This window comes from Ipomoea triloba, chromosome 1 (genome assembly GCF_003576645.1).
Source record: "Ipomoea triloba cultivar NCNSP0323 chromosome 1, ASM357664v1".
Lineage (NCBI taxonomy): Eukaryota > Viridiplantae > Streptophyta > Magnoliopsida > Solanales > Convolvulaceae > Ipomoea > Ipomoea triloba.
In genome coordinates, this window is record NC_044916.1 from 5,038,575 (window position 1) to 5,055,615 (window position 17,041).

Consider the following 17,041-nt stretch of genomic DNA (forward strand, 5'->3'; position numbering starts at 1 on the left):
CTTATACAAGTCTATTCCCCCCCCCCCCCCCCCTCTAGACTTGTACCCCATCCCCTTGGGACCAACAAAAGGCTTGGCATTGGTTTGCTTAGGACATGACTTTAAGATATGAATACTTTTCTGGTCAAGTGGTCTAAGTCTAATTTATTCCATGATTGGGATAGGGGTCAATCCTCAAGTCAAGGGGAGTATTATTTATTTGTTATTTATTGTGCTAGTCCCTCCCTTATTATTTTATTATTCAATAGCCTCATTCTTTAGCTATTATTTATTAGCCCCCTGTTCTTTATACATTGTTTATTTAGCCGCGAAAATTTTATATATCATTCGTTGGCCCACTTATTTTTGGGCCGCCATCTTGGGCCCCTGGGCCGGTATTCTTGGGTTCTTGTACGTGTTCTGTTGGGCCTCACGCCCTAATTAATAATATTATCGTTTCCTGATATGTTCTATACTATTATGCTCAATTTATGGTGGATCCGGTCCTGATAAAACCATCAGTACTTCTTGTGGATTTAAGGCGCGCCAGCCCGTGGGTTTCGAAGAGACCCTTGAGTTCAATGGTTTTTGTACCTTATTGGCTTATTTCATTATAATTCACTCAAAATAAATAATAATAATAATAATAATAATAATGCTCAAGTTTTTTTTTAGTTAAAAAAAAAAAAAACAAAAAACGAGACTCTTGTTAGCATTAGAAGAACCAACTTGCTAAACAAATTAATTTAAGACTCAATTGATCATTTTAACCGGTTAAGAGTTTGTATGTAGCTTTTTTTTTTTTTAGGGAGTTCAATTGTACTATATATTTGATTTAGGGTGCCAATTTGATTATTTTTCTATTTATTAATTATTTAATTTCGAATATTAAGTTTAAAAACTATGGCTCAAAAATTTTGAATATTCAAAATAGAATATGAATACCACTAGAATTGACCCCATGCCTACCCTAAGATTGACTAGTCATGATATATATGAACCTATTGTCATATTCTCATAATTCATTAGTATGGTCATATATATTCAATGCCGACTTTTCTTAGTTATTGACTGAAATGGATATAATTGATGTGGTGTGATCTGGAAAAAATCAATCATTATCGTGTGAATTATATTATCAAATAATGTGCATTCAGTATAAAATTAATGTACTTTTAGTATATTAAAAATGTACGTCGTATTCAGGGGATGTACATTATTTGTGTATTGAATATATATTATATTATATAATGTACATTCAGTACATAAATAATGTGCATTTAATATATTAAAAATGTACTTTTTGTTATGTTTTACCCAATAATTTGCCACAAAAAATAGGTACATATGGAATCGTTAAGAAAATAGGCAAAACTAGTATGCTGCCCGGATATTTTGGAAAGATTGATGCATGCTACATTCCCTTTCAAATTCGCTCTAATTATTTACCGTTTGATAATATTTGTTTGATTTTTTTGTTATTTGATTAATAAGTATTATTTTTAATGTGAGATGGGTCAGTTAATTCTGAGGTAGCCATTAAATAAAGGGAAAATGTACAGATAGGCCATTGAACTATTTGGGGATAACAATTAAGTTATCGAACTCCAATAAGCTCCAAATTCATCCATGAACCTGTAAAAAAAAGAGCAATTAGTCTTTTTAACAGGTTACCAACAGATTTTTGCTGATTGGGATGTCATTGAGATGCCACGTGGATTTTTTATTTTTTATTTTTATTATTATTATTTTTCTACTAAGCATTTGACAAAAAAAAAATTTTTTACCCTCCATAAATCCGAAGAAGCTTTCAATAAAGCCAAGGTAACGCGCATCTATGAATTGGGATTGAAATGCTTTAGATGTTTCTTAGTTCTTGCTTTGCTGATTTGAAGAATGGCGATTCTGTTAATATTTTTTTAGTAATTTGTGTCTGATTATTAGAAAATAAGATTAATTTGTACCACTGGAAATTGGGGTTTTGGGAAATTTTGATGATTTGTTGACTTGGTGAAGTAGGCGGCGCCGCCTACAAAGATTTTCGCCCATGAGTTACACGGAATGAATTTGATATAATACGCTAAGAATATTTAGATCGATATACAATTATGTAAATTATAATATCGAATATTATATAGTGCAATTGAAGAATTGAGTGATCGATTATGTTTTATGATATTTTTTTAAAACAATGTTTCATGATGTTATAATTGCTTGAATTTGAGCAAATAATTGTCCAATTAATAGTCCATGTCTATAATATTAATTTGTCAAATACTTAGTAGGAAAATAATAATAATAAAAATATAAAACAAAAAATCCACTTGGCATCCCAATCAGCAAAAACCTGTTAGTAACCTGTTAAAAGAGCTAATTGCTCTTTTTTTACAGGTTCATGGATGAATTTGGAGCTTATTGGAGTTCGATGGCTTAATTGTTATCCCCAAATAGTTCAATGACCTATTTGTACCTTTTCCCTTAAATAAAAAGAATTTCTAGATACAATTGTTATACCATGGACTAGGATTCACCTTGCATTATGGAGCTTAGTCCAATTTAAAAATTATGTATTTGTAATTCACATATTATGTGTTTGTAAATAAATTGAAGACGTATACATAATATGTTAGCTGCATATTATGTGCATGTAGTGAACATATTATGTGCCCTTAATTTATTTGTAGACACATAACCTGTTAATGGAAGACACGTAACTGCACACACAATTTGAATTTCTTTTTAGACCAGGGTCCACAATACAAAGTGGACCATGGTCCATGGTATAATTTGCCTTATAGTTGTATGGTATAAAAATAGTGTCCAATTATTATGTGGACTATGATCCACTCAGTGTTGAGTGGATCATGAAAAATACATTTTTAATATATATTAAAAGTACATTATTTGTATATTGAATGCACGCCCTACAAAATAATATAATGTACTTTTAGTATTCAAATAAAGTACTTACCCCGAATACAATGTACATTTTTAATATACTAAAAGTACAATATTTGTGTACTGAATGTACATTTGGTAATATACAAAATAATATACTTTCAGTACTCAAATATTATACTTTCAAATAATGTAATTTATGTACAAAAATAATATAATTTTTAATTGTGGTCCACCCAATAATGATAGAAGAATAGTAGTACTTAAATAATGAAATAAATATAAAATGTTTAAAATAAAAAATGTAAGGTCAAATAAACTCTCCAACTATTTCAAAAGAACAATTGCAATATTGAATTACAAACGGAAAAATGGCCTTTTTTTTTAGTATTACTGACTCTGTTACAATGTAGTATCTGTTCATAGCTACTTTCTCAACCTATTAAAGCAAAACGAGTCAACAATTTTAATTATGCCATAATGATCTCATTAAAACCAATTGTTATGTCATGAACCTGGGTCCACCTTGCAAGGTGGATCTAGGTTCATGTTCACAATTTTAAAACTTTATATTCACAATTTTTGAATTCTATATTCATAATTTTTGAACTCTATATTTACAATTACAGAACTCTATGTTTACAATTTCAGAACTTTATATTTATAATTTCATAAATCTATATTCACAATTTCATAACTCTATATTCAATAGTATAACACAATTTTTGAATCTATATAACAAAATTGTGAATATAAAGTTCAAAAATTGTGAATATTGAGTAATATAATTTTGTATATTAAGATTTAAAATTGTGAATATAGGGTTCTAAAATTGTAAATATAGAGTTCTATTGGTGCAGAGAAGCCAGGTATTGCGGAGAAAAGGAGCCAACTATAGTCATTTTCATATCTCGTCGAAGACTCTTTGTGGTGCAATACATTTAGAGGCTCATCATTGCCTACCATGATCTCAGTAACTAGTCTTCTGTCTACTTAGCTTCAACATTTCCAACTACTGTCTAATGATTTCCCTCATCTGTTTCATTGCCTATGATTCTTATCCCACCATACAAAATCTCAGTTGTTATTCAGTATAAGAAAAAGGAGGGGGATAAAAAAAAATGGTATTTTTGGATGATAGAGTTCTTATTGGGAGTTGTTGAGCTGCCTATGGGATGATTGGTCTGAAAATTTTGTGTGAAAATTTTAAAAGTATGATAATATGGGAAATAGAGAAAGAAGCAGAAGAAGGTCATTTTCCCTTTAAAAACTTTATATTAATCCTCAAACTCTTTTTCGAAAAACTGTAATTAAAACCTTTCTACCTATAAATTACTTGCTATTACATGTTATGTTAATGTGACTTTTACGTTTAATTTTCTTTGTATATATACATAGATATACAAAGTAAATTACATGTGAAAGTCACATTAACATAACCTGTAATTACATGTTCTCACTTGAACATGTTCAAACACACATGTAGAGGAGAGTTCAAGTGAAAACAGGTTGCAAAATAAAAAATGTGGACTAATCTAATCCATCCATTTGAGTAAATCAATTCGTACGGTAAAGGGTTACAGAAAAAATAAGGGAAAAATGATGGAGTTAGTTTTATAAATATTGCAAACTTAAGTTTGCAATAATTATTGACCTTATTAGTTTGAGCTAAGAGCAACCTAGGTTGGTTTACTTCCTTGTGGGTAGCTGTCAGTTAGGGTCACAAGTGAGGTTTTACCAAAAGGCACATTCAAAGGGGTTGTGAAGTTTCCTTATAAATCAAAGATTTGGATTGCGCCCGCCAGTGGCCCAATACACATTGTCAATAATATGATCTGACTGGTGAGCTAATGCGCAACTCGTGATTTACCTCCGTAATGGCTCTAGAACGGGGTCTTGTGGAATTAGGATTAGTTCGACAAAACTAGGATCACCTAATTTTTAAAAAAATAAAAAAATAAATAGATTTTGTTGTCTATGTCTATATGGCTATACATATCTATCTACCATAAATACATAAAAATGACTCACGTACACATCCCTATATATATATAAATGTCGTTAGACAATTCATGTAAGAAAAACACTACAGCAGATCTTTCCCAGAAATCAACCATGCAAGCCTCCATGTTCATAATCCTCATACCAATTATACTCTCCTTCAATCCATTATTTGTTGAAGCACAGAGCGGGCATCTTCCTCCAGATGAATGTGAGCCCCATCAGCCCTCTGTAGTTTTGTTGGTGATTATGAATTTTCTATAGTACTCCTGTAATTACATGCAGATTACATATTTATTAACAGCTAGCTTTTGTTTCATGTATATGGAAGTGAATGCACTTAAGGAAATAGCTAAACAACTGGGAAAGAATGATTGGGATTTTAGTCTAAATCCTTGTGACAACAACTCAAACTGGATGACATCAAACAATACATATATGCCGCCACTGTACAATAATACTCTCATTTGCAATTGTAGCTTCCCTGGTGGAATTTGCCATGTGCAAACCATGTAAGCTCTTCGTCTTCTTCTTCTTCTTATGTCATATTTTCACACATATCTGTATTTCAACGCCCCAAACACAAGGTAGGAAAAAAGTTTTTTTTTTTTTTTTTTTTCTCTACCGCCTAAATGCCCAATAAGTTGTCCCAAACATGTAGTTTCGTAGGGGGTGTATACAATCATAATTTTTATAGACTTTTAAAGAGTTTTATCAACTTTAAAAGTTTGACAATATTCAATTTAGACTTTTAACGACTCTTTAAAAGTCTACCGGTATTGGATCCAAACTTTTCAAAACTCTTTAGAAGTATGATGGTATTCGATTCAGATTTTTATAGAGTATTTAAAAGTCTACTGGTATTAAAAAAGTTATTAACTTTCATAGACTCTGTCAGAATAGGATTTCGGTAAACTTTTTCTTCATTAATATAAATAGATGAAATCCAACCCTCCAACCCCAAACTTTTCAAGATTTTCTACAAACCTTTTTTTCCTTTATTTAAACTAGACAAAATTTTTATTAATTGTACAATACGTCTCAAACTTTGCTACGAAAAATTATTTGTTAATATTGACAGCACTTTTTTTTGCTGCGAGGAATTGCTGTGAACAGCAAATAAAAAAAAATGATGTTCGCAGCGCTGCGAACAGCAGCATCTTGCTGCTGTGCTGTGCAAGTTGTTGCTGTTCGCAGCATAAATTTGATGCCTCTGGTTGCAAAATTAGTAAAAATTTATATTTCAAATTTCTATTTAATTAATATAATTTTAAATAATTTTATGTTCATTAATTATTAATATATGTATTTATATAAGAAAATAAAAATATATTCAATGCATTCAAAAATATATTAATTAAAATTTTATTTAATTTAAAAATATTTTTGTAGTTGCTGTAGGTTGTATTCTTTTTTTACAATGCGTTAATTTATTTATGATCTATAGAAATATATTTTTGTAAGAAAATTATAAATAATAGAAGTTTTAAGAAAATTAACAGAAGTTATGAAATGTTTGTAAGGGCGTATTTAATTTAGAGTTTTAATGACTTTTGTAGAATTTTTAATATGAAAAAGTTTTTAAAAGTTTATAAATGTTTGTTGTACGGATATTTATAAACTTTTACAAAGTTGATGAAAGTTTAAAAGATTCTAGAAAAGTCTACAAGAACTCTACAAAAGTCAATTAAAATCCATCACTTTAAAAGTCTTTGAAAATCTTTAAAAGTCTTGATTGAATATAACCCCCGATAATCTCTTTGTCTAGAGGTTTGAAGAGATAATGATATTTTCGACCATTAGGATATTTTTGGGTAACTTTTTTAAAAAAATTGTTGTTGTTGTTGCTGTTGTTGTTGTTGTTGTTGTTGTTCAACAATAAGTATATAAGTTGGCATCCAAATCAGCTAATACCTGATAATAATAAGCAAAGTGGAAGCTTTTAAATTTCTCAAATTTGAGAGTGAGTACTATTTACATAAAAGTTCAAAAGTTTATTTGGGCCTTATCCATTGGTTTTAATTTTTTAATTCAAAAGACTAGGCCTATCGTAGAACTGGGGGCAAATTATGTTGTGGACCCAAGTTCACCTTGCAAGGTGGACCTGGATCCAAAACTACGTCGTTTTTGTTTTTTGTTTTTAAAAAAAATTAGTAAACATATTGCTGAATATATAGTTGTCCAAAAATGTGTGAATGTAGAGGTTTCAAAGTGTGAATGTAGAGTATAGAAATCGTGAATGCAGATTTATGATTGTGTGAATGTAGAGTTGCCCAAAAATGTGTGAATGTAGAGGTTTCAAATTGTGAGTATGGAGCATAGAAAGCGTGAATGTAGAGTTATGCATGTGTGAATCTGTAATAGAGTTAAGAAGTTCTAGCAACTTGTGGCCCTGTAATGTGTGAATGTGGAGTTCTCAAGTTGTGAATATGGAGTATAGGACCTGTGAATATAGAGTTTTGAATGTGTGAATGCATAACAGTGGTAATATAGTTACTAAACATATAATCCTGTAATGTGTGAATGTGTAGTTTACAAATTGTGAATGTAGAGTATAGTGTATGTGAATGTAGAGTATAGTGTATGTGAATGTAGACCCAGGTCCTACTTGCAAGGTGGACCTGGGTCCACGGCATAACAACCCCGAACTGGGTTAATAAGTGTAAAATTGGTGACAAAGATAAAAATTAAATAAATTGTACATTGGGTCTTAGGTACCTTTTCGGCCCGTAATGAAAAATATTGAAGAATGGTCTCGAATCCAAGCCCAATAGAGATTATTACAACTTGTAGACAATTTAAGCAAGTAATTTCTTTCAATGACCTTGTGGTCTAGTAGCTCGGGTAGTGGCATTTGGTTGCACCTCATGTTGGAGGGGGTAGGGGGCAGGTTCGAGCTTTAGTGGAGGTGATGCCTAAGAAGATAATACTAATGTCTGAAGGAGGCATAAAAGTCCACACAGTGACTGATAGCCTCTAGTGCCAGCCGTTGCAAAAATCGGCGCCTAGGCGGCACCCGGCTGGGCGTTTTTTTTTTTTTTTTTTTTTTAAATTATAAATTTTAAACATTTAAACTATTGATGTTATAATGTATTAACTAATACTCTAATAGTCTAATAAGTAATAACTAATTAATAGGTAATAACTTAATAAAATAATAAGTAATAACTAAATTAAACTAATAAATAATGCACTAATAATTAATAAAATAATAACTAATAACTTAATAAATATTAACTATTTAACTATTAAAGTGTAAAGACTTACCATATTAAAAACTTTACAATTATTAACACTAGCTTCAATTTTTTTCAAAAAAAAAAATAATTTAAAATTTGAAAAAAAAAAAAAAAACACACTAGGCGCCTTCGATTTTTTCAATCTTGGTGCCAGGAGGCGAAAGGCTCCTCGGCCAAATTACCCATTAGACCCTGGAATTTATGTTCATTCTCACTTTTGACCGTTTCTTTGCCACCTTCACAGTCTTTGTGCTACTTTATGTCTTGTCACACTTTGACCTTCAAAATTTCCCCCCTTCTTCAGTTTATGTCATATTTCTTAATTTTTGCATTCTCACCCCCTTAACTTTGATCCTTAGCCCAACTCACACCCCTAACTCTCTCCCTTTTTACATAAATTGCCAAACTAACCTCGCTCGTGGCTAATTACTCCCTATCCAATTAACTTTCGGGCCTTTGCTTCTTGAGCCAAGACTTTTAAAAAGTTATTATCCTTGACTGTTTAAAATGTTCAATTTAAATGTAAATGTTCAAAACTTTAAATACAGAAAAAAAAAAATCTTTTTGAATGAATTAATACATATAATTTCTATTGTGAACTTTTAGAAATGAAATATCTCAAATTTAGCAATTGTATTATACAATTTCAGATATATTATTTTACACGTTAGAGTTTATATTTTGCACTTCTAAAATGTTAGTCTGTATTTTATATTTTTGTGCTTATACCATATATAGCTTTTATGTGCACCTTTACCATTCGTATTTTTTTACCATTCGTATTATATACTTTAGATTGTATTGTGCATGCACTTTTTGAATTTACACTACATTTCATATATAGAATTTTCGTTGTACATTTTTATAATTCATTAAATAAGATATTAAAATAATCTATACTATTGTGTAAACAGCATTTTGAAAGGGCAGGATCTGCAAGGTGTCCTTCCTCCTTCCTTGGTGAAGTTACCCTTTCTCAAGACAATGTACCAGCGCTTCTACATTTATACAATAGCATATATAATCACCTCTTCTTATGCAAGACTTATTGTACATTTATGGAATAATCAACACATCTACATTTACCGTATTCTTTGCAGTGATTTAACTCGCAACTACTTAAGTGGTACAATTCCCCCTGATTGGGCTTCTACTAAATTGGAATATCTGTAAGTTGTGTTGTGTATTATAACCTATGCTATAAATTAAAGGTGGAGCCTCTTATCCATGATATATAATTAATGTGAGATATTTTAGGTCCGTTGTTGTGAATCGATTGTCAGGACCAATTCCAAAATACTTGGGAAATATATCAACTCTTGAATATTTGTATGTACCCTACCTTGCTCCTTTCACTCTACTTACAAAAGTAACACTGTTGTTAACTTTTTATGAGGATGGAACTTAATTATTATTATTTTTATTATTATTATTATTATTATTATTATTATTATTATTATTTGTTTTTGTTGTAATAACAATTTAAATGAATTTTTAGAAACTTGGAGAACAATATTTTCAATGGAACTGTTCCACCAGAGCTTGGGAAACTTGCCAACTTACAGAATCTGTAAGCTTTTCTTAATCAAATATATATATATATATATATATATGTATGTATGTATGTATGTATGTATGTATGTATGTATGTATGTATGTATGTATGGGCTAATAAGTTTTAAATTTTCGTTATCACTTGTTTGATGTTTTCTCTATTTTTGCTCTTTGTAGCATTCTTAGTGCTAATAATCTCACAGGTGAATTGCCAAAACAATTTTATGCTCTTAATTTGACAGAGCTGTAAGTGCATCATATCAATCATATTCCTAATTTATGGACCTCTTTAATTTGTCATTTATTATATACTTTATGCTGACTTGCATTGCCATATGTCCTGGAAATAAATGCAGTAGGCTTAGCCACAATAACTTCACTGGGAAATTGCCTAGCTTTCAAACTTTCAAAAGCCTTAAACAACTGTAAGCATTTAAATCTAGCACTTCAGAATTGAAATTTTGGAATGAAATCATATTTTATTGACGAGTGTATGTGCACCGTGATTGGTAGAGAGGTTCAAGCAAGTGGTTTTGAAGGACCCATACCTCAAAATATTTCTGGATTGACAAGCTTAACAGAACTGTGAGTTAAAATTTCCTTTTGACTGTTTAGATAATACTCACACACATTTTGTTTATAGCAGAACTTTCTACGGTTACGATCCACAAACTAAAATGTTACATAAATCTGCAGTAGAATCAGTGAGCTAAATGGAGGTGTCTCCCATTTTCCTATACTAAACGACATGACAAAAATGGAAATGTTGTGAGTAATGCATTTTCTTCCCAAAAATATGAGCCTAATTAAGTTTCATAAATCCTCTATGAATTGATCGAAGTTAGTTATGCAAAAAATAATCTTGGGTGCAGGATGTTGAGGAGGTGCAATATTTCTGGGAAGATACCTGATTTGGCTCATATGGCAGGCTTGAAACACCTGTAGTTTCTACAACTTCAATTTTCTTTGGATCCTTAGCTTCGTTCTACGCTATTAATTCTTAAGTTGATATATTTCAATTCTTTGCTTTGTTGTTTTGTTATCACATTGAATTTGCAGAGATTTGAGTTTTAATAATCTGGAAGGAGAGATTGATGGTCTTCAAGCTCTTGGTGACCAGAGTACAGGTCTTGGTCATCTGCAGTACATGTGAGTAATTAACAAATTTATTTTGATGTTAATGATTACGAATAAAAAAAATCCTATCTATTTGTTCAAATAGAAAGCCAGCTAATCAGTTGTGTTTCTCATACTTGAATTTGTGCTACCTGTTCTTAGGTATCTAACGAACAACTCGTTTAGTGGGCAAATTCCTCAATGGACTATAAACCGAGATTCCAGATAGTAAGCCAGTCTTATATATATTAGATGTAGTTCAATTATTATCTTCCACACTAGAGTTAATTTCTAGATAATGAATACAGTCCGACTTGGGACTCCGATGTACTGACCCTAAGCTTGAGAAGAATTGATCTAATAACCATTTAGGCTACTCTATCTGAATATGAAGTTAGTTACATGCATATCCAGAGAGTTTTATCACAGCTTTGTTGTAGGGTACGTGAGCACTTTTCAACTACTCTTGTGGTAAAAAGCACTAATAGAATTTAAACAATGATTTGCAGTTTCACAGATCTTTCTTACAATAATTTTGAGGGGAGCTCTGTACCACATGCCTGTTCCTCCGAAACTGTGTAAGATTCTATCCCTTATATGCATGTAGTCTTTCACATGTCCCTTCAAACATGGATCATTCTAGCCGACTTTCTCATTGTCTTATCAGAAACTTGTTCAAAAGCTATAATGGTGGAGGAGAAAATGAGTAAGTTTAACCATATAACAAACTATGAATATAGTGTCACTTTAATGTATTCAGTATCCAAAGCTAAGATTTCTAACTTTATCCTCCTTTTGGCTTTGAATAGAAAATTTGTAAAGTGTCTAATGAATTGCACGAAAGGTAAGAACATGATATCACAATACTTACATTATTATGTATATCATTGTATGGGTGATGCCTATCTTATTATTATTTTTTTTTTTTCTGCAGATTGGTATTCATTTCACATCAATTGTGGTGGAAGCAATGTTTTGATTGGTGACACTACATATGATGCAGATCAAGATTCTTCTGGGCCTGCAAAATTACTTTCCAACAAAGAGAACTGGGTAACAAGTAATACAGGGTACTTTTGGGACAGAAATGTAATACTATCTGACTATACAACAACAAATACATCTGTCATCAAGGGAAAAGACTCTGAAATCTACCAAACGGCTCGGTTGTCTCCTTTATCTCTAACGTATTACGGGCGTTGTTTAGCAAATGGAAAATATACTGTGAAACTTCATTTTGCAGAGATAGTTTTGAGAGAGAATAGATCTTTTCAAAGTCTTGGAAGACGCATATTTGATGTTTATATACAGGTCAACAGATGATTTTACATTTTAAAGTGAGGACTTAAATGGTTAAGTAATGTGCATCTATATTTATAATGATTTTATTGGCTACAGGGTCAAAGGAAATTAAAGGATTTTGATATTAAAACTGAAGCACAAGGGGTTGATAAAGCCTTAATTAAACAATTTCAAGCAATTGTTAAAGATAAAACTCTAGAGGTGCGGTTTGAATATGCAGACAAAGGAACAACAGCAGCCCCACATAGAGGAGTCTATGGCCCTTTAATATCTGCCATTTCTGTGGAATCTGGTAATCTCTCCAATATATTACCTATGGAAAAATGGTTAATCCTCCCTAAAAGTCTTAAACCCACATACATCTCTTTGTTATTTGCTTTTATTGTTCTTGATTGACTATTGCACATAAATTTTACAAATCTAACTTAATCTCGTGCCTTTTTTACCGGCAGATTTCAAGCCTCCTCGCAATAGAAAGACTTTAATTACAGCTGTTGCAGTGGCTTCTTTTTTATTTCTTATTTTCTCAATTCTCTGTATTGCTTCGTGGAAAATCTACATCAGAAAAAAGACCTCACAAGAAAAAGGTACTCTGACTTTGCAACAATTTGTGCATGCACTAACTTAACATGGCATAGTATCAAATATTCACACACATGCTTCGAAAGGAGTCACCAAGTGGGTGAAGCATGATTCTCGTATCTAAAGGTTACGAGTTAAATTCTTGTCAACACCCTTTTGATAAAGCTCGTTGCACGAAGTCTTCTTAGTATAGTTTATACCTTTCTTGTTTAATTTGCAAGGTAGTGGTTGTGGGTTTCTTTTCACTCAAAAAAATATATATTCACACATGCTACCTTGGGAGTTGGTGGGGGAGGGTCTTAGCATCACAAAAGAATCTTAAGCTTGTTGAAAATGTGCTCAATCACTTCAAAACATTTTTTTTCATGCACTTGCATTTTCATTAAAGTAATTGTCTTAGTGCAGAACTGCGAGGCCTAGATCTACAAATTAGTCTATTTACTTTTAGAGAAATTAAAGAAGCTACAAACAACTTTGATGCTGCAAATAAGATCGGGGAAGGTGGTTTTGGGCCTGTATACAAGGTATAGAGAAATATGAGTAATCATAATATCAATCTTTTAATTCATTCAATTCCTTAATTTGTTGAACATATACTATATATGCATATGTTGATGACCATTGTATTGTTTCATGTGTATAAAATCAGGGTACATTATTAGATGGTACGACTATTGCTGTGAAACAACTCTCGTCCAAATCAAAACAGGGATACCGTGAATTTTTAAACGAAATAGGCATGGTTGCTTGTCTGCAGCACCCTAATCTTGTGAAACTTTATGGGTGTTGTGTTGAGAGAAAACCGTTGCTGCTGATATATGAGTACTTGGAAAACAACAGCCTTGCCCATGCACTTTTTGGTAAATTTGAAATCATATTAATTATTAGGCTAGCTACTACTAGTAGTCACAATTAAAATACATAACCCAATAAACTAAACAAAGACATTTCCATTATATATATATATATATATATATATATAGAGGGAAGCTAAGGGTTCGTGTGCAAAGACAAGTTCCCGTGCAACAGTGCGGTACACGGTTAACACACAAAGGACGCACTTAAGTGTAGAAATGATGCACCTAACCTTAGGCATTAAAATGACACACCTTAAGCATACACAAAGCATCTTAATAAGGAAAATCATGCACCTTAATTTTTAAATGGCGCACCTTAAGCACACAAATCACGCATCTTAAGAAGGAAAACCATGCACCTAAAGAAGGAAAACCATGCACCTAAAGCCTTAGGCCGACACACCTTAAATTTCAACAACTTACGTATCTTAAGCACACAAACCATGCACACACTTTAAGAAGAAAATCACACATCTAAAGCTTTAGACTGACACACTTAAATTTCAACAACTAATGCACCTTAAGCTCAAACCCACCCACCTTAAGCAGAAAAATCATGCACCATAAAAAGGAAAACCACGCACCTTAAGAAGAAAAAAACCAGCACTTTAAGTTTGACCCATATGAAAAATGACCAAATTGTCACCGCGTTGTTTTTAAAAGTTGTTAATCATGAACGTTGATTTTGATGACAAGATCAATGGCTTTCCTCTCACTGCACAACCCATTTAAACCGTATTATATATATATATATATATATATATATATATATATATATATATATATATATATATATATATATGCTACTAGAAAAGTGATGATTTAGTTTACTTTATCAAGGTAAACACAAGTATTCTAAGTTCATAGTTTATTACAGGTCCGGAAGATTGTCAACTAAAAACAGATTGGTCTATTAGATATAGAATTTGTGTTGGTATTGCAAAAGGTTTAGCTTTCTTGCACGAAGAATCAGAAATAAAAATTATTCATAGGGACATTAAGGCCAACAATGTGCTACTTGACAAAGACCTCAATCCAAAAATTTCTGATTTTGGTCTAGCTAAACCTGATGATGAGAATACACACATCACCACAAGAGTTGCTGGGACAGTGTAAGTGTTATAATAATTTCTTATCCATTTTGTATTTTCAAATTCATCATATAGTTGAAAGAAACTACTGGCTGCATATGCTTCTTCTCAATTCTTCATACCCCAAATTTCCTACTATATAGCATAAACAGTTTTGTTTTAAAATATTTCATTGCCATTGTGAAAGTGATGAAAAACAGACTATGGGATGGCCAACCAGTTATCAAGAGTCAATTTGTCAACTTTTTTTTTTTTTTTTAGAATAGTGAAGGTCTACACATCTAGCTTGTTAGGAACTTCGGTCTCAAGAAGAAAACAATATAATAAAACACTTTGATCTCGACACACTGAACCAATTACTAACAATTATTATTATTATTATTTTTCTATAGTGGATACATGGCTCCTGAATATGCATTGTGGGGCTACTTAACATTTAAAGCTGATGTCTATAGTTTCGGAATAGTGACACTGGAAATTCTTGCCGGGAAGAACAATGTGAAGCGTCATTCTAATGAGAACTACTTTTGCCTCCTTGATTGGGTGAGATATGAGTACTACCAAACTCCTAATTCTTAGATTGCAAACATGTCAAACTAATAAGTAACACATTCTTATACTTACTCCACTATGTTTGTTGTATTTATGCACAATTTTCAGGCACTTGTTCTTCAAAGAAAAGGGAACTTAATGGAGTTAATAGATTCAAGATTGGGTTCTAATTTTGACAAAGATCAAGCACTCAGAATGGTTAAAGTGGCTTTGCTTTGTACTAATACTTCACACGTCCTTAGGCCATCCATGTCTGCAGTAGTTAGCATGCTTGAAGGTCGTGATGATATTCTTGAATATGATCCCAATCTAGATGAATTCAATTTTCAAGCAATGAAAGATCATTATGATGAAATGGCAATCCGCTCAAGTGATTCTCCCAACAAAGTAGATTTTTCATCATAAGCAAATTACCATGCTAAAAATCTTTTATAAATGTAAGATATTAGACTCTCCCACTATTGCACTTCTTTATCAAAATATCTCGTACGTAGTTAAAGTTTTTCATATGTAATCTGAATTGTAATTTGATCTACTGCATATATTATCTTTGTGTGTATATTCTTTCAATATATAAGTATACAATAAAGCTAAGCAATCACAATATACAAGTTATCACAACAACTTATGATATATATCAAACACATTTTCTATTATTTTTAAAATCTTGTCATTATTATATTAAATCTTATTATAAACTTTTTAAAATTGCTATGATAATCACGAAGACTAGTCAACCTCTATAAACACAAAATTAAGAATGTTATTTTCTATTATTTAGAAGATAATAATTAATATAACAAGTATACATTGGTCAATTGATCTTTATTTCTTTGCTTATTTTTTAACACTTTTTTTTTATAATTTTTAAATTCGACTTTTTTTTTTTTACGTAATATGACGTTTAATATGGTTTTTTTTATATATATAAACTTTATTAACTAATACTACATTAAATATGTTGGAAGAATAAGTCAATAAAAACAAATTTATTTATATAAAATAAATAATAAACGAGATTTTAATATTTTAGAAAATAATCCCAAATGGAAATTCGAGTTAGGTGTACCACATACACACTCTTCTTAAAATTAAATTCGCTACCTCCCGAGAAATCAATTCTAAGAGCATTATAGCACTAGTCTTCTAGGATAAAATATATTACAACACTATATTTGAGCATTCAAATATAATACTTTCAGGGAACTTATTAAATAATGTGAGCACTTCGTAATTTTTAATATCGAGGTGTTGGCAGAAATTTACAAAGAAGAAACTCGGGTGTGTTTACTTGGAGGAAATTTTCCTGATTTTCTGAAAATTCTGGAAATTTGAGGAAAAAAAAAAGTCAAACACGTTTACTTACTTTTGTTCTCATTTTGAAAATTGGAGAACTTGTCTCTATTTATTAGGGAAAGTGGAACATCCTAAAGAGGTGTTTTCTGATTTGAAAACACGAATGAACAGTGCCTAACAGTGAAAAGTTGGGTGAGATCATTTATTCGATTCCTACTGGCAACAAGTTTCTTTCACCTTTTCTTTCCTTTTCTTCATCTCCTCAAAGTAGTGTACCAGAGAGGAGAGAGGCAGAGACGCTTTCTTCTTCTTCATTTACTCTTTGTACCAAAGAGGCAGTGGCGACCTGGATCAGAGAGGCAGAGGCGACGGCTCCGACGGCGTGGCTTTCCTCCGACGCGGCTCGCCTTCGACGGAACTCTGCCCCCCTCCGACGCGGCTCTCCTCCGACTGAACTCTACCCTCCTCCGGCGTGGCTATCCTTCGACGCGGCTTGCCTCCGACGGAACTCTGCCCCCTCCGACGCGGCTCTCCTCCGACGGAACTTTGCCCTCCTCCGACGCGGCTCTCCTCC

The 17,041-nt window shown here is 31.9% G+C and overlaps 1 protein-coding gene across 3 annotated transcripts; it reads left to right on the forward strand.

Moving 5' to 3' along the window:
- Positions 1-4,968: 4,968 nt before the first annotated feature.
- On the forward strand, positions 4,969-15,730 carry LOC116023753 (probable leucine-rich repeat receptor-like serine/threonine-protein kinase At3g14840). Of its 3 annotated transcripts, none has more exons than XM_031264763.1 (24): positions 4,969-5,089; positions 5,210-5,390; positions 9,032-9,103; positions 9,218-9,286; positions 9,375-9,446; positions 9,616-9,687; positions 9,849-9,917; positions 10,028-10,096; positions 10,185-10,256; positions 10,368-10,439; positions 10,544-10,612; positions 10,731-10,820; positions 10,950-11,015; positions 11,297-11,365; positions 11,455-11,493; positions 11,597-11,631; positions 11,722-12,098; positions 12,186-12,381; positions 12,542-12,676; positions 13,077-13,195; positions 13,321-13,531; positions 14,406-14,640; positions 15,012-15,162; positions 15,280-15,730. In XM_031264763.1, the coding sequence occupies exons 1-24, from the start codon at positions 4,993-4,995 to the stop codon at positions 15,574-15,576; spliced, it is 2,934 nt and encodes a 977-aa protein (XP_031120623.1). In that variant the 5' UTR covers positions 4,969-4,992; the 3' UTR covers positions 15,577-15,730. The 3 variants fall into 3 exon arrangements, with proteins under 3 accessions (XP_031120623.1, XP_031120627.1, XP_031120631.1); XM_031264767.1 differs by having other exon boundaries at positions 10,031-10,096; XM_031264771.1 differs by lacking the exons at positions 4,969-5,089; positions 5,210-5,390; positions 9,032-9,103 and having other exon boundaries at positions 9,221-9,286; positions 9,875-9,917.
- The last annotated feature ends 1,311 nt before the right edge of the window (positions 15,731-17,041 follow it).